General features: G+C 38.2%; 1 protein-coding gene across 2 annotated transcripts in view; it reads left to right on the top strand.

The window, feature by feature from the left end:
* Ccdc178 (coiled-coil domain containing 178) overlaps positions 1 to 24,296 on the top strand; it is a 401,819-nt gene that overhangs the window by 97,459 nt on the left and 280,064 nt on the right. For both annotated transcript variants that reach the window (XM_087593662.1, XM_087593663.1), the window contains exon 12: positions 13,158 to 13,311. In XM_087593662.1, coding sequence (XP_087449788.1) covers positions 13,158 to 13,311 — 154 coding nt within the window. The remainder of the gene's footprint in view (positions 1 to 13,157; positions 13,312 to 24,296) is intronic.

Genomic DNA, 24,296 nt, shown 5'->3' with positions numbered 1-24,296 from the left:
CATTGACTTAAGATTCCTTTTCACTTAAAGTGACATCAAAGATTTATCTTTGATTGATTCATAATTTAGTAGGGGCTATTATTCTCATGCCAAAGTCGTTATGAAGCTAGAATCAAATGCATATATGCAAATGAATACAATTAGTACAAACCTTATGATCTAGATGACATCCATTTGCTAAAATGTGTATGTTTTTCCACATCCACCACATCTTTAGAGTGTGCTTAAATTGGGACTGAAGCAGGGGTTCAGGGGTTAAAATCTGTTGTTGCTCTTGTAGAGGATGAAGGCTCAGTTCCCAGCACCTAGGTTGTCCAACCATCGGTGACTAAGGTCCTAGGGGACCCAATGCTAACTTTTGGTCTACATGGGCACCAGCCTGCACATCTTAGTTAGCCTTATATAACCCAGAAAACATGCACTCATTCCTTATCGAGGACATTATTTTCTATGCTTTCATATCATAGAGATTAAGTTTTATACATCAACATTATTGTATCATTTAGGTGATTGTTCAAAATTCACAATCTCATGTTCAGCCCAGACCTATTGAACATGAATCTATACTCTGACAAGATTCTTCCCCCCCCCTTTAAATTTCAACAGGCATATTTATTATCAGTTTACAACAGAAACATGTAAAATCAATTTTTATAATCTGCAAAATCAAGATCTAAGCAACATACAAAGGGTACTTACTCCTAACCTAAAAATTTCAAAAACGTTATTCCAGTTATTTCTGCAAGGTCTCCTTAGCTTCAGGTGTAGTAATTATGCTGTAGATATGTTTTTACATTCCAGTTGTTGCTCCCACTCCGGTTCCCTCTCCACAGCTTCTCATCCCACTCCTCTTGCCCCTTGCTTCCGAGAGGGTGCTCCCTCTACACCCTACCAGAACTCCCCTTCCCTAAGGCCTCAAGTCTCTCAAGGATTAAGCATATCTCCCACTGAGGCCAGCTCATGTAGACCTCTGCTGCATATGTGCCGGGGGCCATTGACTGTCCTGTGTATGCTCCTGGTTGACGGGTCAGTCTCTGGGAGCTCCCTGCAGTCCGAGTCAATTGAGACAGCTGGTCTTCCTATGGAGTTGGTCTCCCTTTCAGCTTCTTCAATCCTTCCCCTAATTCAAACTTCAGTACAATGGTTGGATGTAAGTATCTGCCTCTGTCTTAGTCAGATGATGGTAGAATCTCTCTGAGAACAGCCATGCCATGCTCCCATCTGTAATCACATCATAGCATAATAGTGTCAGGCCTTGGTGCCTACCAACCCCCATGAAATGGATCCAAAGGTGGGCCTGTCATTGGACCTTTTTTCTTTCAGTCTCTTGTCCATTTTTGTCCCTGCAGTTCTTTTAGACAAGAATAATTCTGGGTCAGGAATTTGGACTGTGGGTTAGTAGTCCTGACTCTCCACTTGATGCCCTGTTTGTCTACTGGAGGTGGACTCTTCGATTTCCTTCTCCATAATGTTGGGCATTTTGGATAAGGTCACCCTCATCGAGTCCTGAGAGTGTCTTATCTCCCGGGTCTCTGGTACTTTCTAGAGGGTTCCCTCACCACACTCTCCCTGAACCTGCTTATTTACAAAACACTGTTAAGGAAAATGTTATTTTTTCCTGCAATCCCCAAAATTTAAATATGAAGTTGTGTGGCTGTTTTGTCTATAACCCTAACAGTAGGCAGACAAACCAAGCCAAAACCAAGAAAACTTTCATGTTCAGTGAGATTCTATCTCAAGGCATTAAGGCTGAGAGTAACAGAGAAAGACAGCAGATGTCCTCTTTTGGCCTTCACATGGTTGTATTCATTTACTCCCTCTCTCTCTCTCTCTCTCTCTCTCTCTCTCTCTCTCTCTCTCTCTCTCTCTCTCACACACACACACACACACACACACACACATACACATCTTTCTCACATATACACACACTATATACTTTACCCACAAGAAACTTAACACTACAATGTCATGTAAGTCACCATATTTGGTACACCATTATAGGCTTAGTTCATATATTTGGTGGTATATATCATTTGTATACAAGTTTAAAGTGATTATGGTATCCTGAGATATCAATTGGTTTCTTATCACTACAAATTTATTTTCTTTTTTCTAGAATTCTTTTTTCCTTTAAGTTTATTTCTAAAACTAATTTTACTAGATTTTATTTTTATTAATGTTTGGAAAATATTTTTAAGTTCCTATGTGTTGGATTATTTCTTTTAGACTCACTAATAAACATGACACTGACAGAAATATTTATTCTGTTATAGAAAACATGATTTAAAAGTCGGGCCACTGAATACACTCATAGATTACTAGTGCACTCCTTGAACATAAACTATTCAGCCTGTTTTGCTTATTGAACTGTTTTCCATATTGTTAATCCTGTTCTCACTTCTTCTCTTTGGGTGATGATAATTTTATTATTTTGTAAGATGCTTACATCATCAGATTTAAAACACATTGGATGCTGTCGATATATCGGGTAATACAAAAATAATTAAAATTTTACTATATTTATCCACTTCCATTCATTTAAACACTTGCCGATTGTAGAATGTTTTATTTCTATTATCTATGAGAATGCTTTTAATATTTTATTTTACAGAAGGATTTTAAAAATAGACTTATAGTCAGGACAACCATTTCTTCCCCTTTGGTTTTTGTCTTCAATCCTTCTTGACTGACAAATCTCTTAGAATGACAGCTTCGATGAGGTTATCTTGACAAGTTAAGTTGATTATGAAAGAGAAGAGTTGATTATGACAGGCATCGGGGCTGGAGAGATGCTCAGGGAGTGAGACCACACTGGCTCTTCTCTGTGAGGGGATCTGAACTCAACTACAGCACCCACATGGAGCCTCACAACTTTTTGTAATTTTGATTCAGGGAAATCCGACGTCTTTTTCTGGCTCTTGTGGGCAAGAGGCATGCAAGTGTTACAGAGACATAAATATAGAAGATGCCCATGTGCATAAAACAGGACATAAAATAACCCAAATCAACAAAATATCATACGAACTCTGAATTTTAATTTTCCTTTAGGAAGAGAGTTCATCCTGTGACTTGTTCTGTCCTTTTAAAGATCACCTATGTTCTTGAGACCCTAAAAGATTTATTTATGTATATGTCTATGTGTGAATATGTGTCAGAGTTGCTCAAGTGCCCAAGAAGGCAAAAGGGAGCAATGGATCTCAGAGCAGTAGTTACAGGCAGCTGTGGCCCACTCAGGACCTATATTCATGTCCTCTGCAAAAACCACTGAGTCATCTCTGCAGGCCTCTTTGGTTTTGAGTTTTTATTATCTTAGATATAAGCTACCTGCCCAACTAAATAAGTAAAACAAAAATTAATGTCATCTAGTAGAGTTTTGTTACCTGTTGTTTTTATGGTTATTCTTTACTTATTAAATGCTGGAGTTATTTACCAATATAATTATATAAATTTCATACTAAATTTCTTTTGCCTTTCAAGTTGTCCATTTCGAAGTGTGCCTGGGCTTGTGTGTGTCTGTGTGTGTGTGTGTGTGTGTGTGTGTGTGTGTGTTTGTGTGTGTGTATGTGTGTTTGTATGTGTGAATGTGTGTATGTGTGTATATGTGTGTGTGCATATGTATATGTGTGTACATATGTGTGTACATATGTGTGTGCATGTGTGTATATATATTCATGTGTGTATGTGCACATGCATACATGTGTGTGTGCCTGTATGCAGAGCAGAATGCTGTTCAGTGACAGACCAATAATAATATTCCTTAATAACTATTATGTTTTCACTTTTAGCTATGCTAAGTTATACAGTGCTTTTCCCCACGTTTATTTTCTTTATATTTCTTATGAGTAATTACAGACCCATAGAATTCTATGATTCTCAATTCCGTTCTCCAGGTGTCTTCCATTGTAGAGATCTTAGAGATTAGAACTATGATATCAGATTAGGAAACAGGCCCTACCCAGTCTTCTCCATGCATCATGTTTCTAAATGCACTAGTTCACATGGATGGATGTATAGTGATATGTAATTTTCTCTTGTGTGTAAATTCACTAACTGCTACATTGATCCAAGTATGGAAGGGTGTCCTATGCTGCCTATCTCTGTACCCCTATTATTTCTCTGTCCTCCGTTCTCAAATCTTCCTCCTTTGGGCACATTTCATAAATGCATCACAGAACAAGCAACCTTTGGGTTCTTGTTTTTATTTTTCTTTTTGCTTTTATGAGATTAATCCACCTTAGTAGATAAATTCCAAGAATGCCTTAGAAATAATTGCTAAATGAGATTTCATAATGTAGATGTGCTGGGTTTGCCTAACCACCTACACTTTGAGGGCATTTGGTTAGTTTCTACTTTCTTGTTAATCTATCAAAACAATTTTAGAAATTCATGTGCTAGGTCTGTGTAGAGATTAAGTTTTCTTATCTATGGAATGCCCATTGCTGAACATGATTGCCAGAATGAGTGCTAAATATTAGTTTAAAAGAAAAAAAAGTGCTTTTGGTCTCCATCTGTGCCCACGAATTAACACTGTGGCACATCTCTCCAGACCCAAATTCTACCCAGAGATATTTGGTCTCCCAGGAGCACTATCAATCCCAAGCTCACCGGCTCAAAGGCTCACAGGAGGGACAGGCTTCATTAAGAAAGAGCAAGACCAACTAACACCAGAGATAACCAGATGGCGAGAGGCATGAAAGCAACAGAAACCAAGGCCATTTGGCATCTTCAGAACCAAGTTCTCCCAACACAGCAACTCCTAGATATTCCACAACACCGGAAGAGCAAGATTCGGATTTGAAAATCATGTTTAATGATGATGATAGAAGACTTAAAGAAGGACATAATTGACTCCCTTAAATAATACAGAAGAACAGAGGTAAACAAGTAGAAGTCCTTAAAGAGGAAACACAAAAATCCCTTAGAGAATTAGAGGAACACACAGGTGAAGGAATTGAACAAAACCATCCAGAATCTAAAAATGGAAATAGAAAAAATAAATAAATCACAATGGGAAACAAACAAGGAGATAGAAAACCTAGAAAGAGATCAGGAGTCATAGACATAAACATCACCAACAGAATACCAGAGACAGAAGATTTTCAGATTCAGAAGATACAATAAAAATACATTGACACAACAGTAAAAGAAAAACCAAAATGCATCCTAACGTGAAACACCCAGGAAATCCAGGACAAAATAAAAAGAAGAAATCTGACCATCCCACAGTTCCCTGTACCCAAATCCCATGGGGAAGAGAGCTGAACATCTAGAAGTGCAGACATCCTAAGACCACAGGACAGACTCTCACTTCTGCACAACTCTGCCCACATCCCCGGTCCAAGGGGAAACTGCACAGTGCCTCTGGACACAGGAATATAAAAACAGACAGCCGATAGTACCTGCGGTTCTGGTCTGTGCCCAGGACTGAACTGAACAAGCCAAACAGCTCCCTGCACCCAAATTCTGTGGGGGAGAGAGCTGGACCCACAGAAGTGTGGATACTCCCGAGAAGCCAGAAAAGACTACCCTCTACCTACATTCCAGACCCAAGAGGGAATCACCTAGTGCCAACTGTGCCCCTGGGTGTAAGGACCTAGGAGCAATCAGGAACAGGACCTTTCTGAATCCTGCCCATGCCATGAGCTGAAAGACAGTCACCAGGAGCACCTACACACCTGAGAGCAGAGCACCTGTTCCCAGAAACAGCTGAAAGAAAACAATTCTACAGGCATACTGACACAGAGGCCTACAGCAGGGTCAAGTCACTCTCAGAAACATCAAGACAAGCAAATACCAGAGACAACCCAATGGCTAGAGGCAAGCACAGGAACCTAAGCAACAGAAACCAAGACTACTTGGCATCATCAGAGCCCCGTTCTCTAGGCAAAGAAAATACGGCATATACAAACATACCAGAAAAGCAAGATTTAGATTAAAAATCACATTTTGTGATAATGATGAAAGACTTTGAGAAGGACATAAAGATTTCTCTTAAAGAAATGCAGGAAAACACAAGTGAACAAGTGGAAGCCCTTGGAGAGGAAACATAAAAAATCCCTGAAAGAACTACAGGAAAACACAATCAAACAGGTGAAGAAACTGAACAAAACCATTCAGGATTTAAAAATGGAAATAGAAACAATAAAGAAAGAACAAAGGGAGACAACCCTGGATTTAGAAAACCTAAGGAAGAGACAAGGAGTCATAGATACAAGCATCACCAACAGAATAGAAGAGATAGAAGAGATAATCTCAGGGGCAGAAGATACCATAGAAAACATTAACACAACTGTCAAAGATAATGTAAAACACAAGAAGCTCCTAGCTCAAACCAGGAAATCCGGGACACAATGAGAAGATCAACCCTAAGGATAATAGGTATAGAAGAAAGTAAAGATTCCCAGCTTAAAGGGCCAGTAAATATATTCAACAAAATTATAGAAGAAAACTTTGCTAACTTAAAGAGAGATGCCCATAAATATACAAAAAGCCTACAGAACTCCAAACAGATTGGACCAGAAGAGAAATTCCTCCTGTCACATAATCGTTAAAACACCAAATGCACAAAACAAAGAAAATATTAAAAGCAGTAAGGGAAAAATGTCAAGTGACATATAAAGGCAGACCTATCAGAATTACACCAGACTTCTCACCAGAGAATATGAAATCCAGAAGATCCTGAACAGATGTCATACAGACCCTAAGAGAACACAAATGCCAGCCCAAGTTACTGTTTTCAGCGAAACTCTCAATTAACATAGATGGAGAAACCAAGATATTCCATGACAAAACCAAATTTACACAACATCTTTCTACAAATCCATCCCTATAAAGGATAATAGATAGAACACTCCAACACAAGGAGAGAAACTACACCATACAGAAAGCAAGAATATAATACTCTTACAATGAAACAAAAACAGAGACACACAAATATAATTCCATCTGTAACAAGGCAATTAACAGGAAGCAACAATCACTATTCCTTCATATCTCTCAACATCAATGAACTCATTTCCCCAGTAAAAAGACATAGACTAACAGACTGGATAAAAAGGACCCAGCATTTTGCTGCATGCAAGAAACACACCTCACAGACAAAGACAGACACTACCTCAGAGTAAATGGTTGGAAAAAAAACTTTCCAACCAAATGGCCCAAAGAAACAAGCTGGAGTTGCCATTCTAATATCAAATAATATTGGCTTTCAACCAAAAGTCATTAAAAAAGATAAAGTTACTTCATATTCATCAAAGGGAAAATCCACCAAGATGAACTCTCAATCCTAGATATATATGCTCCAAATGCAAGGGCACTTACGGTCATAAAAGAAACCTTACTAAAGCTCAAAGCACACATTGTACCTCACACGATAATAGTAGGATATTTCAACACCCCACTCTCATCAATAGACAGATCATAGAAACAGAAATTAAACAGAGACATAGAAAACCTAACAGAACTTATGAGCCAAATGGATTTAACAGATATTTATAGAACATTCCATCCTAAAACAAAAGGATATATCTTCTTCTCAGCACCTCATGGTACCTTCTCCAAAACTGACCATAAAATCGGTAATAAAACATGTCTCAACAGATACAGGAAGATAGAAATAATCCCATGCATCCTATCAGATCACTACACACTAAGACTGGTCTTCAACAAGAAGAATAATGACAGAAAGCCCACATATACATGGACGTTGAACAATGCTCTACTCAATGAAAAGTTCATCAATGAAGAAATAAAGAAACAAATGAAAGCCTGCTTAGAATTTAATGAAAATGAATATACAACATACCCAAACATATGGGATATAATGAAAGCAGTGCTAAGAGGAAAACTCATAGCTCTGAGTGCTTGAAAAAGAAACAGGAGAGAGTATATGTCAGCAGCTTGATGGCATACCTAAAACCTCTAGAACAAAAAGCAGTAAATACACCCAGGAGGAGTAGAAGGCAGGAAATAATCAAACTCAGAGCTGAAATCAACCAAGTAGAAACAAAAAGGACTATACAAAAAAAATCAACAAAACCAGGAGCTGGTTCTTTGAGAAAATCAATAAGATAGATAAACTCTTAGCCAGACTAACCAGAGGTCACAGAGAGTGTCAAATTAACAAAATCAGAAATGAAAAGGGAGACATACCAACAGAATCTGAAGAAATTAAAACATCATCAGATTCTACTACAAAAGCCTATATTCAACAAAACTGGAAAATCTAGAGGAAATGGACAATTTTCTAGACAGATACCAGGTACTAAGTTAAATCAGGAACAAACAAACCATCTGAACAACCCCATAACTCCTAAAGAACTAGAAGCAGTTATTAAATGTCTCCCAACCAAAAAGTGCCAAGGACCAGATGGGTTTAGTCCAGAATTCTATCAGACCTTCATAGAAGAGTTCATACCAATACTGTCCAAACTATTCCACAAAATTGAAACAGATGGAGCACTACCAAATTTCTTCTATGAAGCCACAATTACATTTATACCTCAACCATACAAAGACCCAAGAAAGAAAGAGAATTTCAGAACAATTCCTTATGAATATTGATTAAAAACACTTAATAAAATTCTCACAAACCGAATCCAAGAACACATCAAAACAACCATCCATTGTGACCAAGTAGGCTTCATCACATGGATGCTGGGACAGTTCAATATATGGAAATACATCAATGTAATCCACTATGTAAACAAACTCAAAGAAAAAAACCGCATGATCAACTCATTAGATGCCAAAAAAGCCTTTGAGAAAATACAATGTCCGTTCATGTTAACAGTATTGGAGAGATAAGGAATTCAAGTTCCATACCTAAGAATAGTAAAAGCAATATACAGCAAACCAGTAGCTAACATCAAACTAAATGGAGAGAAACTTGAAGCAATTCCATGAAAATCAGGTACTATACAAGACTGATGACTCTCTCCCTACTTTTTTAAGATAGTACTTGTATTCCTAGCCAGAGCTATCAGATAACAAAGAAGGTCAACGGGATACAAATTGGAAAGGAAGAATTTAGATATCACTATTGCAGATGATATGATAGTGTACTTAAATGACCCCAAAAATTCCACCAGAGATCTCCTACAGTTGATAAACAACTTCAGCAAAAAAGCTGGATATAAAATGAACTCAAACAATTCAGTAGCCTTCCTCTACTTAAAGGATAAACTGAGAAAGAAATTAGGGAAATTTTACCCTTCACAATAGTCCCAAATAACATAAAATACCTTTGTGTGACACTAACCAAGCAAGGGAAAGATCTGTAGGACAAGAAGTTCAAGTCTCTAAAGAAAGAAATCAAAGCTCTCAGATGATGAAAAGATCTCCCATGATCATGGGTTGGCAGGATTAATATAGTAAAATGACCATCTTGCCTAAAGCAATCTACAGATTCAAAGTAATCCCCATCAAAATTCCAACTCAATTATTTATAGAGTTAGACAAAACAATGTTCAAGTTCATTTGGAATAACAAAAAACCCAGGATAGCCAAAATTATTCTCAACAACAAAAAATCTTTGGGGAAATCACCATCCCTGACCTCAAGCAGTATTACAGAGCAATAGTGATAAAAACTGCATGGTATTGGTACATACACAGACAGATAGACCAGTGGAATAGAATTGAAGACCCAAAAGTGAACCCACATATCTATGGACACTTGATCTTTGACAGAGGCGCTAAAACTATCCAGTTGAAAAAAGACAGCATTTTCAACAGATGGTGTTGGTTCAACTGGCAGTCATCATGTAAAAGAATACAAATTGATCTATTCTTATCTCCATGTGCAAGTTCAAGTGGATAAAGGAACTCCATATAAAAGCAGATAAACTGAAACTAATCAAGAGAAAGTGGGGAAGAGCCTCAATCACATGGGCACAGGGTCAAATTTCCTGAACACAAAACTAATGGCTTATGCTTTACGATCAACAATAAACAAATGGGACCTTTTGTCCCATTTTTGCAAAGCTTCTATAAGGCAAAGGACACTATCGATAGGACAAAATGACAACTAACAGATAGGGAAAAGATCTTTATGAATCCTACATCTGATAGAGGGCTAATATCCAATACATAAAAAGAACTGAAGAAGTTTGTCTCCAGAGAAATGAATAACCTTATTAAAATGGGGTACAGAGCTAAACAAAGAATTCTCAACTGAGAAATACAGAGTGGTTCAGAAACACTTAAAGAAATGTTCAACAGTTTTAGTCATCACAGAAATGCAAATCAAAACAGCCCCTAGATTCTACCTCACACCAGTCAGAGTGATGAAGATCAAAAAAGATCTGCAAAATCAGCAGATACTGGCAGTGTTGTGAAGAAAGAGGAACACTCTTCCATTGTTGGTGGGATTGCAATCTATACAACCACTCTGGAAATCAGTCTGGCGGTTCCTGAGCCCAGGTAGGACACAGTACTACCTGAGGACCCAGCTATACCACTCCTAGGCATATACCCAATAGTTGCTCCAATGTATAACAAGTACACATGCTCCACTATGTTCATAGCAGCATTATTTATAATACTCAGAAGCTGGAAATTACCCAGATGTCCTTCAACAGAGGAATGGATACAGAAAATTTGGTATACAATGGAATTCTACTCAGATACCAAAAACAATGACTTCATGAAATTCTTAGGCAAATTGATGGAATTAGGAAATATTATCCTAAGTGAGGTCACCCAGTCATATGATATGCACTCACTAATAAGCGAATATTAGCCCCAAAAGCTCAGACTACAGAAGATACAATTCACAGACCACATGAAGCTCAAGAAAAAGGTAATGCATGGATGCTTCAGTCTCTCTTAGAAAAGGGAACAAAATACTCACGGGAAGAAATACAAAGACAAAGTGTGGAGCAGAGACTAAGGAAAGGCCATCCAAAGACTGCCCCACCTGATGATCCATCTCATTTTCTACCACCAAACCTTGACAATATTGCAGATGTCAAGAAGTGCATGCTGACAGGAGCCTGATATAGCTGTTGCCTGAGAGGCTCTGCCAGAGTCTGACAAATATTGAGGTGGATGCTCACAGCCAACCATTGAACTAAATAGAAGAGTTAGAGAAAGGACTGAAGGAGCTGAAGGGGTTTGCGACTCACAGGAAGAGCAACAATATCAACCAACCAGACAAGCTCCCAGGGAATAAATGACCAACCAAAAAGTACACATGGAGTGACCCATGGCTCCAGCTGCATATGTAGCAAGGGACAGCCTTGTTGGGCACCAATGGAAGGAAAGACCCTTCCTGGGAAGGGTCAATGCCCCAGTGTAGGCGAATGCCAAGGAGGGGAGGCAGGAGTGTGTGGGTGGGTGGAGGAGCACCCTCATAGAATCAGGGGGAGTAAGTATGGGATAGGGTGTTTTGAGAAAGAAAAACGGGAAAGGAGATAATGTTTGAAATGCAAATAAATAAAATATCAACAGCAGCAACAAAAACAACAACAAACCTGCAGTCAGCTGTACCGTGTAGAGAAACCATTAACCATCCATAGGAGCAAGAAGAGATCACTTTTTAAAAGAAAAATGTTAAGCAGCTCTAGCATTTTTGTAGCACTGAGGTTTTATTTCAAATTTCTTTTGCATATTTGGTGCTGACACAGTGAATTCTTTCTTTTATGAAGTATCTGCTCAAGTGTTTTGTTTTGTTTTTTTTCCTGGCTGCTATAGATAATTTTCTATAGAGAATTCAAGTTTAGTTTTAAAAGTTTGATATGTAAATTGCAACTACCTTATGATTTTAAACGAGTTCTCTTATCCCTGGGTTGGGTTAGTTTTTTTTGGAAAAGTTTTAAATTTAGTTGGAATTCCATTTGCCAATTCTTTTACAGGCTTGGTGCCATGGGAAACTTCTTGCTCTAATGCTCAAATTACAGACTGTTTTCTTCTAACATATCGTATCCAGCTTTACATGTTATACTTGGTAGCATTAGGTAAAGGATGCTTGAGATGCAGTCAGATTTAGTTTCCTTCTCTTTCTACTTGGGCATCCACGTAACCTGGTGCCCTGTATCATACTGCTTTGGTTAAAGAGCTGATAAACCAAATCTTTTGGTTCATACTACATTTTATGGATCCTGACCTAAGATTAAACACAAGTTAACTAACAGGCCTAGCACCGGGTTCCAGGTTACCGCTCAACAATACCTGTGTGTGTCTCCAGTTTCCAGGTTACCTCCCAACCAATCTGTACCTCCAGGTTACAGGTTTGCCCCCTGACATTTCACTTCCTAACAACCACCGATCAGGAGGAAAACAGAAGTCAACTTTCTGATTTGGCTCCTAGCGCCAGCCAATTATGTTAAAGTCCGTAATGAATGCCCAATCTGATGTGTATCAGGCTAGATAGCCCTTTCTTGGCTCTATAAATGCTTGCCTGAATCTGGGCTTGAGGCTCCATCACATTTTCCTGAATCAGAGATGGTGGTGTGACCCAAGCTTCAGTTTGAATAAAGAAACCCTAATGTGATCACATAAGATTTTGGCTTCTTGTTTGTCCTTTTGAGGTTTGAATGTATCCTGATACAACAGAGCACGTGAAACATTGTCAAGAATCATCAAGTCCCATTTCTATGGTTCTGTTTGTATCTACTGGGCTCTGTTTCATTGCTCTACATGCCCAATACTCTGCCAATATCACCCTTCTTAAATTAGAATACTTGTATACTAGTTCTTACCAACAGAGTGAGAGAGTGTGACTGGCTCTCCCTATTGGGTTTTCCTGATTAGTGGTCATGAAAAGGTTGATATTTAAATGCCTAGTGGCTTTATGTCTTTTATTACCCAACTTCTCCCACAAGACAATCCAAATTATATATATATATATATATATATATATATATATATATATAATTTATAAATAATATATTTAAACTTATATATGCATATATATGTATATGTATATATATATAATATATATATATATATATAAACTTTTCTCTCTTGGGAAACATGAGTACTAGTTTTCTTTTGTACTCACTTTTTACTTAATATCTGAGGTTTTTAGGAATTGAGAATTGCTATGGGAAGGGACAATTTTTAGGATAAAAGTCATTGATTGCTAATAAGTTAGGGAGTGGTTAAAATATAATTGTCCTTTGGATAAAAATCAGCTTTGCTTTTTTTTTATCTTAGTAAAGAACTAGATAAGCTTAGCAATCTGGATGATCACTACACAACCTCAATCGAGTCTGTGAACCAGGACATTGAAGAGGACGAAGAAGTAGTGAGTGAGGTCCTGAGAGAAACACAGAGCACATCAAATGAACTAGCGAATTTAATGAGAATGGTGAGTTTTTCATATTTTGAAATATTTAGAAAATGGTGTGGAGCTAGAAATAGCATATTTTCCCTGCCAATTATGGTCTAGCAGCCAACTTCCTACCTCTAATAGTTTCATATTGTTGGATAGCAAAACAGATTTGACAACTCAACAGAACGCTTACTTCATTAGTAACAAAAATTTGTGTTTTTTTAAACTGTCTTAGATCTATCATTTTTTGTCATCTTTATTAAATTGGGTATTTCTTACTTACATTTTGATTATTATTCCCTTTCCCGTTTTCCGGGTCAACATCCCCGTAACCCCTCCCCCTCGCCTTCTCTAAGGGTATTCCTCCCCATTCTCCCCATATTACCGCCCTTCCCTCATATTACCGCCCTTCCCCCAACAATCATGTTCACTGGGGGTTCAGTCTTGGCAGGACCAAGGGCTTACCCTTCCACTGGTGCTCTTACTAGGCTATTCATTGCTACCTATGAGGTTGGAGCCCATGTATAGTCTATGGGGAGTGGCTTAGTCCCTGGAAGGTCTGGTTGGCCGGCATTGCTGTTCATATGGGGCCTTAAGCCCCTTCAAGCTCTTTCAGTCCTTTCTCTGAGTCCTTCAACAGGGGTCCTGTTCTCAGTTCAGTGGTTTGCTGCTGGCATTCGCCTATGTATTTGCTGTATTCTGGCTGTGTCTCTCAGGAGAGATCTACATCCGGCTCCTGTCAGTCTGCACTTCTTTGCTTCATCCATCTTGTCTAATTGGGTGGCTGTATATGTATGGGCCACATGTGGGGCAGGCTCTGAATGGGTGTTCCTTCAGTCTCTGTTTTAATCTTTGCCTCTCTCTTCCCTGCCATGGGTATTCTTTTTTTTGTTTTTTTGGTTTTTTTTTTTTTTTTTGGTTCTTTTTTTCGGAGCTGGGGACCGAACCCAGGGCCTTGCGCTTCCTAGGCAAGTGCTCTACCACTGAGCTAAATCCCCAACCCGCCATGGGTATTCTTGTTCCCCTTTTAAAGAAGTTACGGTGTTGGTTAAATGGTTTATCTATTCCTGATTTAATTTGGTACCTGGTACCTGTCCAAGAAATTGTCCATTTCCTCCAGATTTTCAAATTTTGTTGAATGTAGGCTTTTGTAGTAGGATCTGATGATTTTTTGAATTTCCTCTGACTCAGTAGTTATGTCTCCCTTTTCATTTCTGGTTTTGTTAATTTGGACACACTTTCTGTGTCCTCTGGTTAATCTGGCTAAGGGTTTATCTATCTTGTTGATTTTCTCAAAGAACAAACTTTTGGTTCTGTTGATTCTTTGTATGGTCCTTTTTGTTTCTACTTGGTTGATTTCAGCTCTGAGTTTGATTATTTCCTGCTTTATACACCCCCTGGGTGTATTTGCTTCTTTTTGTTCTAGAGCTTTTAGGTGTGCTGTCAAGCTGCTGACATATGCTCTCTCCTTTTTCTTTCTGCAGGCACTCAGAGCTATGAGTTTTCCTCTTAGCACAGCTTTCATTGTGTCCCATAAGTTTAGGTATGTTGTACCTTCATTTTCATTAAATTCTAAGAAGTCTTTAATTTCTTTCTTTATTTCTTCCTTGACCAGGTTATCATTGAGTAGAGCATTGTTCAATTTCCACGTATATGTGGGCGTTCTTCGCTTATTGTTATTGAAGACCAGCTTTAGCCCATGATGGTCTGATAGGACACATGGGATTATTTCTACATTTCTGTATCTGTTGAGGCCCGTTTTATGACTGATTTTATGGTCAATTTTGGAGAAAGTACCATGAGGTGGTGAGAAGAAGGTATATCTTTTTGTTTTAGGATAGAACGTTCTATAAATATCTGTTAAGTCCATTTGGTTCATGACTTCTCTTAGTCTGTCTATGTCTCTGTTTTATTTCTGTTTCCATGATCTGTCCATTGATGAGAGTGGGGTGTTGAAATCTCCTACTATTATTGTGTGAGGTGCAATGTGTGCTTTGAGCTTTGGTAAGGTTTCTTTTACGTATGTAGGTGCCCTTGTATTTGGAGCATAGATATTTAGGATTGAGAGTTCATCTTGGTGGATTTTTCCTTTGATGAATATGAAATGTCCTTCCTTATCTTTTTTGATGACTTTTGGTTGAAAATCAATTTTATTCAATATTATAATGGCTACTCCAGCTTGCTTCTTCAGAACATTTGCATGGAAATTGTTTTCCAGCCTTTCACTCTGAGGTAGTTTCTGTCTTTGTCTCTGAGGTGTGTTTCTTGTAGGCAGCAGAATGCAGGGTCCTCGTTGCGTATCCAGTTTGTTAATCTATGTCTTTTTATTGGGGAGTTGAGGCCATTGATATTGAGAGATATTAAGGAATAGTGATTATTGCTTCCCGTTATATTCATATTTGGATGTGAGGTTATGTTTGTGTGCTTTCATTCTCTTTGTTTTGTTGCCAAGATGATTAGTTTCTTGCTTTTTCTAGGGTGTAGCTTGCCTCCTTGTGTTGGGCTTTACCATTTATTATCCTTTGTAGCACTGGATTTGTGGAAAGATATTGTGTAAATTTGGTTTTGACATGAAATATCTTGGTGTCTCCATCTATGTTAATTGAGAGTTTTGCTGGATACAGTACCCTGGGCTGGCATTTGTGTTCTCTTAGGGTCTGTATGACATCTGTTCAGGATCTTCTGGATTTCATAGTCTTTGGTGAGAAGTCTGGTGTAATTCTGATAGGTCTGCCTTTATATGTTACTTGACATTTTTCCCTTACTGCTTTTAATATTCTTTCTTTGTTTTGTGCAATTGATATTCTGACTATTTTGTGATGGGAAGAGTTTCTTTTCTGGTCCAATCTATTTGGAGTTCTGTAGGCTTTTCGTATATATATGAGCACCTCTTTCTTTAGGTTAGGGAAGTTTTCTTCCATGATTTTGTTGAAGAGATTTACTGGTCCTTTGAGCTGGGAGTCTTCACTGCCTTCTATACCTATTATCCTTAGGTTTGATCTTCTCATTGAGTCCTGGATTTCCTGTATGTTTTGGACCAGTAGTTTTTTCCGTTTTACATTATCTTTGACAGTTGTGTTGATGATTTCAATGGAATCTTCTGCTCCTGAGATTCTCTCTTCTATCTCTTGTATTCTGTTGGTGATGCTTCTATCTACGGCTCCTGGTCTCATCCTTTGGTTTTCTATATCCAGGGCTGTTTCCCTGTGTTCTTTCTTGATTGCTTCTATTTCCATTTTTAATTCCTTCAACTGTTTGATTGTGTTTTCCTGGAATTCTTTCAGGGATTTTTGTGATTCCTCTCTATAGGCTTCTACCTGTTTGTTTATGTTTTCCTGCATTTCTCTAAGGGAGTTCTTCATGTCTTTCTCTAAGTCCTCCATCATCATGATCAAATGTGATTTAAAATCAAGATCTTGCTTTTCTGGTGTGTTTGCATATTCAGTGTTTGCTTTGGTGGGAGAATTGGGCTCTGTTGATGCCATTTAGTCTTGGTTTCTGTTGCTCGAGTTCCTGCGCTTGCCTCTTGCCATCAGGTTGTCTCTGGTTTTACCTTGTTTTGCTATTTCTGACAGTGGCTAGACTGTAATATAATCCTGTGTGTCAGGAGTGCTGTAGACCTGTTTTCCTGTTTGCTTTCAGGCAGTTATGGGAACAGTGTGTTCTGCTTTCAGATGTGTATTCTTTCCTGTCTACTTGTCTTCAGCTGTTCTTGTGGGCATGTGTCCTGAGTCCACCAGGCATGTCACTTGGAGCAGAAAAGTTGGTCTTACCTCTGGTCCTGGGCCTGAAGTCACTCCCAGTGCACTGCATTTGAGCTCTCTGTGAGGATGGCAACCAGAAGGGCCTGCCCCGCCTTTTCCCGGGCCCCGGTACACAGGGGCCCCAGATGGCCTTAGGTGTTTTCCTCTGGAGTCAGAAATGTGGGCAGAGTGTAGTCTCTTCTGGTTTCCCAGCTGTGTCTGCCCTTCTGAAGGTTTAGTTCTCCTTCCCATGGGATTTGGGTGCAGGGAGCTGTTGACTGGGTCCTTTCAGATCCAGGAGGTATCTGAACTGCAGTGTACCTACTGCTCCTGTGCCCTTATCTTCCGGTTCCCAGAGGCCGTATGCAGTTTCCTCTTAGGCCAGGGATGTGTTCAAGGGTGGGCAGTATTGGTGGTCTCTTGTGCTCTGCTGTCTCAGGAGTGCCCACTTCTCTGTGCGGTGAGTTCTCTCTCTCACAGGGTTTGGGAGCAGGGAGATGTGGGCCAGGATCAGTGAGGTTTGCGCTCCAGCTAAAAACCGGAAGTGTCCGGTCCCAGAGGAATTTTGCCTCTGTGTGTCCTGAGTCCACCAGGCAGGTCACTTGTTTTATTAGTTTATGCTTGTTATATGTGTTTCTTAATGACATTTTTATACAAGTATGCCATGTATATGGACCACAATCACCTTTAATTGCCCTCTTCTCTCTGTCCTCTGAGTTCTTTACATGAATAGTACCTGTAGGTATATATAAATATATATGGGTATATGTATATATATATGTACATGAACGTAGGACTTGGATATATGCACAGGACAGCTAGGTTTCACACATGATTTGGAACATGATATTTGTGTATTTCTGAGTTTGATTTGCTTTATTTACCATAATAATAATCTACCAGTCCATCAAGTTTCCTGGAAATGCTATTATTTTTGGCTCTTAATTATGCCCAAGTAAATTTCTCTCTCTCTCTCTCTCTCTCTCTCTCTCTCTCTCTCTCTCTCTCTCTCTCTCCCCATACATACACTCATCTATTGATGAGCATTTAGACTGATTTCAGACTTGACTATTGTAAATTGTGCCAAAATGACCATGGACAAACAGGTATGTTGTCTTAGATTCCTTTGTGACTAGACTGCTTATAACGGTATAGTTCGATCATACAGCAGTTCTACTTTTAGTTGGTATGAGGACTGTTCACAGTGATTTCTGTAATGGATAATGGATGTTTAGATTTACACCCTGTAGTTGAAATAAATTCTTTCCTTCCCAAGTTCCTTTTGGTTATTGTGTTTTAATACCGCAATGGAAACTCTAAGTAAGACCGATTTTGATACCAGCCTCTAGTCTATTGCTTGGACAAATCTGACCATGTACTTTGGGAAGATTGTAGAGGGACTTTAGAACTTTGGACTAGAAAAGCCATTGCAAGTTCAAAGCTTGGTATGTTGTTTGAGTAGCATGTAGGATAAGGCTGAAGGGGAAGCAGATGATGGAGGTTGGACTTGTCTCAGAGAGAAGCAAAGACCATAGTAGGACTATTTGCATGATATTATGAAAGAAGCATTTATGCTTCTGGTCATCTGGAGCTGAAGAACAGACTGTAATTAGTAAGAGGCCACCACCATAGTAAAACTTTTGCTTTGCTTGGACAATAGGTGCTAGTTGGCTGGGACTGAAGAATCAACTGTGGTTAAGATTTAGGAAAGTTTTTCCTCTGGGTCAGCACGTGGAGGCTATAATCTGAGGGAGCCAATGCTGTACCTTACACTGACAGCTGACTTGGTAATATGTAGGAGTTCCCCAAGGGGTACTTGTTTTGAAGGCATGAAAGAGGGAAGGGTCATGGAGAGAAGTTGAGATTTGGCATGGTATGGCAGGGATAGGGTCTCTGAACAAAGGCTGGAAGAGTCAACGGGTGGGGATACTGCTTCAATTGCTGTAGAAACCACAGGAATAGAAGGGATCATGGAGAGAAGTTTGGATTTGGTATCTTCTAATACGTCAGAGTCCCTAAAAGTGCTGAGGAGAAATGGTGGTGAGGCTGTGGTAGCTCAGCGTTTTGGAGATGTCCTTACCCTGCAGCAACCGCCAAAGATAGCACCATCCATCAGATGGATGGATGAGCACGGGAGTGTGTGTGTGTGTGTGTGTGTGTGTGTGTGTACATGTGCACACCCGTGTGTGTGTCTGTGTGTATGTGTGTGCACCTGTGTGTGTATGTGTGTGTGGTGTATGTGTGTGTATGTATGTGTGTGTATATGTGTACATGCACATGCCCGTGTGTGTGTATGTGTATGTGTGTGTATACGTGTGTGTGTATGTGTATGTGTGTGTGCACATGTGCATGCCAGTGTGTGTGTGTGTATGTGTGTGTGTGTATGTGTGTCCACCTGTGTGTGTGTATGTGTGTGTGTGGTGTATGTGTGTGTGTGTATGTGTGTGTATGTGTGTACATGCGCATGCCCGTGTGTGTGTGTATGTGTATGTGTGTGTGTACGTGTGTGTGTGTATGTGTATGTGTGTGTGTGCACATGTGCATGCCCGTGTGTGTGTGTATGTGTGTGTGTGTGTGTGTGTATGTGTCTCTGCTATTTATGTCTTATTGAAACATTGATGTTGGCATGATATCTTAGAAACAAGTGGAAAAGGAAATATCCTAGGAGACCAGTGATGTCAGGTCGACAAAAGATCAATTGTGCTGGCAAATTTTGTCTGCTTGACATGAGCTAGAATCACTTCTGAGCAGGAAGTGTCATTTGAGAAAATACCCCAGACAGATCTGTTGGCAAGTCAGTAGAGCATTTTCTTTATTGATGATTGATGTGTGAGGCCCTGACTTACTGTGGACTCTCCCAGGCCTGGGTGGTGATCCTGTGCGCTATGGAAAAGCAGGCTGAGCAAGCCGTGAAGAGAAAATAGCATCCCTCAGTTCCTACCTCCAGGTTCCTGGCTTGAGTTATTGCCCTGACTTTCCTCAGTAATGAAATGTGAGAGCTTCAAGATAAAACCCTTCCTTCACCCGGTTGCTTTTAAAAATTTTTTTTTATATCCTAGCAGTGGAAATGGTTACTAAGGCATTTCCAAAATGTATTATTCATTGCAAGGTATGAGTATAAGCACCCCAGAAGAGTAGCAGTCAGCAGATGACATATTATTATTCAAATACATATAACTTTTATATAATTTGTTGATGATAGCTCAATTAGTCATCTGTAAAATGATAGCCATTGACAAGATATTTTCAGAGAAGGAGAAATTCTTTGCAAAGCCTGTAATCTTTTGTGCATACATCATCTTTAAACTGGCAACCCTATGCCTTCTTAATTCTTTGTAATAACACAATATTATTCATGACAAGGAATCATGAAAGCATTTAAAAGGTTCCTAGTAGTTTTCAATTATAGAAATTGTTTGGACTAGCACACATTCCAGGAAAGATGGGAGTGTGATGAAATTTAAATATATTATTTTCTGCATTTCTCTCATTATTAAACCTTAAGTTACATTTTCAGGAGCACACATCAAGGACTCCATTAAAAGCACAGATCTGCATTACTGCCTAACCTTGTCTTTGGTACACAAATGAAACTTCCAGATCAAGAGAGGAATGAGCTTCGTGCTGCCTAATTGCTCATATGGGTTCACAGAGAGTTTGTTTCCAGATTTCAAGGGATAAATGGCCCCAAGTTTAGTCATTGACATAGATTACTCTCCAGCCTCTGCCATTCCTAGTCCATAATCTATGCAAACAATGGTTCTTCATTTCTTTCCTCAATTAACAGCTATAGTAAATCAAATAATGTTGAACTGATTAACAAGTTCCTAATTTTATGATCAAATTATTTTAAATGTGAAATTAGGCTATGAGTTTAAATGTGAGAATTAAGTTTTTTCTTATTTTGTAAGTTATCATATATTTCCAATAGTTTCATATAAGTATATAATTCATTTTTAATTTTTGCTGTTGTCACATTTTTTCTACTCTATACTCCTCTTTCATGAGAAAGTGCCAACCTCTCCATGCCTGTCCTTAAGCATATATACATCCATCCATATATACATGTACATAAACATATTCACACACACATATGGAGAGAGAGAGAGAGAGAGAGAGAGAGAGAGAGAGAGAGAGAGAGAGAGAGAGATATTTCCTGGGAGCAGCTTCACTCCCATACACTACCGTGAAGCAAATGTCCGATCTTGGTCCCCTGGGATGTCCCTGTGCTGCTCAAGGTCCCCAGGTCAGTTGTTTGCTACCCTTTGACCAACTGTATAATCTGTAATGCTCTCCATCTGCTGCAAAGAGAAGCTTCTATTGGATTCTTTTGGATTGCTTCATCCCCTAAGACCTTTCCTTCTCCTTTCTACACTCCCACCCAACCCTCTAGCCTGAAAACCACACCTCTACTTTCAAAAGCCACTGAAAATCATTTACTTTTAACATTCAATGCAAATGAAGAAATGAATTTATTTGATATATAAACAGACTTTCAAAACAAATTTAATATTGTTCTTATAAGTAAACAGTTAGCTTTGTAAGTTATTAATTCATATCTTTACATATGGTCTGTTATGTTATATAAGAACCCCAACAGTGCACATCTTGTACCCATCTGTGCCCATTTTATGCCATATTTTACCTCAAAATACTCCAGATAAATCCCTTTACTTATAAAACCATAAGTAATTTTAACTCTCACCTTATTGATTAGGGGGCTATCTAGATAGATAAGGGTATTTTTGTATACACAAAGTTATTCTGTAGTACAACCAACTGACAATTTTATATTCGGATGATGAAAAAAGTGAAGTTTTATCACAAAGTATCTAGTGTACAAATGAACCATTTATGAGATAAAGGTATATGTTGCTAATTTTTTCTTTGAAGAGTTTTCACCTATTTCTTATGTGTGCCCACATATATAATATAAAATGGCATCCCTGCATTGCCTCTCATTATCTGCACTTCATGTCACCTACATGTCAACCTCAAGTACATATTCAACATCACACTTAGATTTTTAAAATGCAAACTAAGTTTATCAAAGCTGTTTACTAGAAATGAATATTAACTACAAAAATGTTTTCTGGGTGTACATACACCCAGGGGATATTTTGTAGTTTCCCACTTGACCAATTGAAACTTTGTATTGTATTAATATTAAACTTCTTTAAATTCATTGAATGAACTCTGTCCAGTTATGGTTTATTTTTCTAATTTCCTGCTGCGTTGGACTTGCACTGACTCCACTTACGTGCATATTTATAAGTGAGCCTACGCTTCACTGTCCTAATTTGTGTTGTACTTGATAGATTTTCTTATCTGGACTATGCTTGCCTTATAAACCAAATGGTAGTGCTTTCTTTTGTATAATTTTTTTTCTCTTTTTTCTTGTTTTTTGGAGCTGGGGACCGAACCCAGGGCCTTTCGCTTGCTAGGCAAGCGCTCTGCCACTGAGCTAAATCCCCAACCCTTCTTTTGTATAATTTAAGAACACACATTTAAGTAATTTTTCCTTGGATATCTGGTTAAAACTAAAACATACTGGTGAAAATATAAATACTTTTTATGGGTTCTTTTTTATTACTCGAGTGGTATTTTTATAGTTATATTTTCTTATTGCATATGAATAAAATTATTCTTAAGAGACTGGGAAATAATCTAAAGGATTAAAATTTTATATGTATTTACATTCTATAGTGTTATATAGCAGTCTCTCCTATAAATTTTTCTGTTTCCGATTATATATGTATTTTCATATACACTTTAAACTTTTTAAATGAATTTGAAAATGACCTTCAGTTTAATATTTTTGTAATTTTCTGACTGCTAGTAAATTAATATATGTTATGTAGTTTTCATTTCCTCCATATTTTTAGACTCCTATTAGTAATTTTATACTTTCCTGTTTAAATTTTGTCATTCCTAACTAGTTTTTCAACATTATATATGTATGTCTGTATGTCTATGCTTATAAGCACACATAGGGTATGCTGTTTTACTCTGAGAGCTCCAGCACTACATGTTGTTATATGTTGCATCAAATCTTTGCAAATCAAACTTTTGTGTATTTGTTATTGCTAGTATGTCCCTGTGCAGTTCTATTTAAGTTCATTCCAGTCAGGCTTTCTCTCCACAGTGTGTTGTACTTCCTATTAGCATATATTGTTTTCTTAGTGACAACAGTCAAGAAATGAGATTCGTTGTACAAACTGTGATTTAAAATTGTTTCAAAGCGCATCTTAAATGACACAAAAAGCATTCATCCTTCAAAGTCTGGAATACAGTCAAATGCACAGGAAAATTTATCTGTTATTTTATCTCCCTGTCAAGATGTAGTCCATGTTAGCATTGTGCTTACAAAGGTACACAGGACTCCTAAAATATTTAAAAATATAGTATTATATAGGAATTAATGACATGCTTCTCTTTATGTTAAAATATATTTCAATATTATTTTACATTTAAGATATAGTATTTGTTACTTGAGACTTTCTTAGAGGCTGGTTTTTAATTTTAAGCATTATAAACAAAGCTATGATAAATATTTCAAATATATCTAAACTAAATTACTTGTTTTAATAAGATAATGTTGTTAAAACAATTGCTTGATAACACAGTGCCTGCAGAATCATGAAAAATCATGGGGGACATTCTTCCAGGGCTGACAAGATTTGTCCAGATTTTCACATTTTCTAGCATTCTGTTAACATTGGCTTGGCTCTTTTAAAAAATCCACTTCATCAGTGGTGTTCTATTCACTAAATTATTGGGTTTTGTACAACTGATCCTGTGAGATCACTAGACACTAGTCCTGTCATCTCTCAGACCATATTTGGCATCTGGGTTATAATTTGGAGGCTGGGTTGTATTTTTTCCCCTAGACGTATAAGTGATGCTGCTGGCATCCAAAATACTTTTCTTCTAAAATAAGTAATGAACGTCACATTCAACACAGCTAAACTTCAACCTGAATCTTATTTAAATCCACAGGACTCTTTGGTTCTAGCTTCTAATATCACTCATATATTTCTTAGGATAAAAAACTTAGTGGGGAATCTGGGCTGCTAAAGCTATTGTTTACAGCTTTGCAAACTCTGAATGCACAGTTGCCCCATAGATGTCAAAAGTTGTTCACACTCAAGAGCTTAGTGTGAAATGATGCCTATCTGTCCACACACCAAATTAACCCTTGATGATTTATAAGACCTAATGAGATGTGAGTTTCATGTGAATAGTGCAGTGTAGCATATCATCACGAGATTTTCAATG

This window comes from Rattus norvegicus, chromosome 18, assembly GCF_021556685.1.
Source record: "Rattus norvegicus strain SHRSP/BbbUtx chromosome 18, alternate assembly SHRSP_T2T, whole genome shotgun sequence".
Lineage (NCBI taxonomy): Eukaryota > Metazoa > Chordata > Mammalia > Rodentia > Muridae > Rattus > Rattus norvegicus.
Note: the sequence above shows the minus strand (reverse complement) of the source record. Positions and strands in the feature narration are given on the sequence as shown.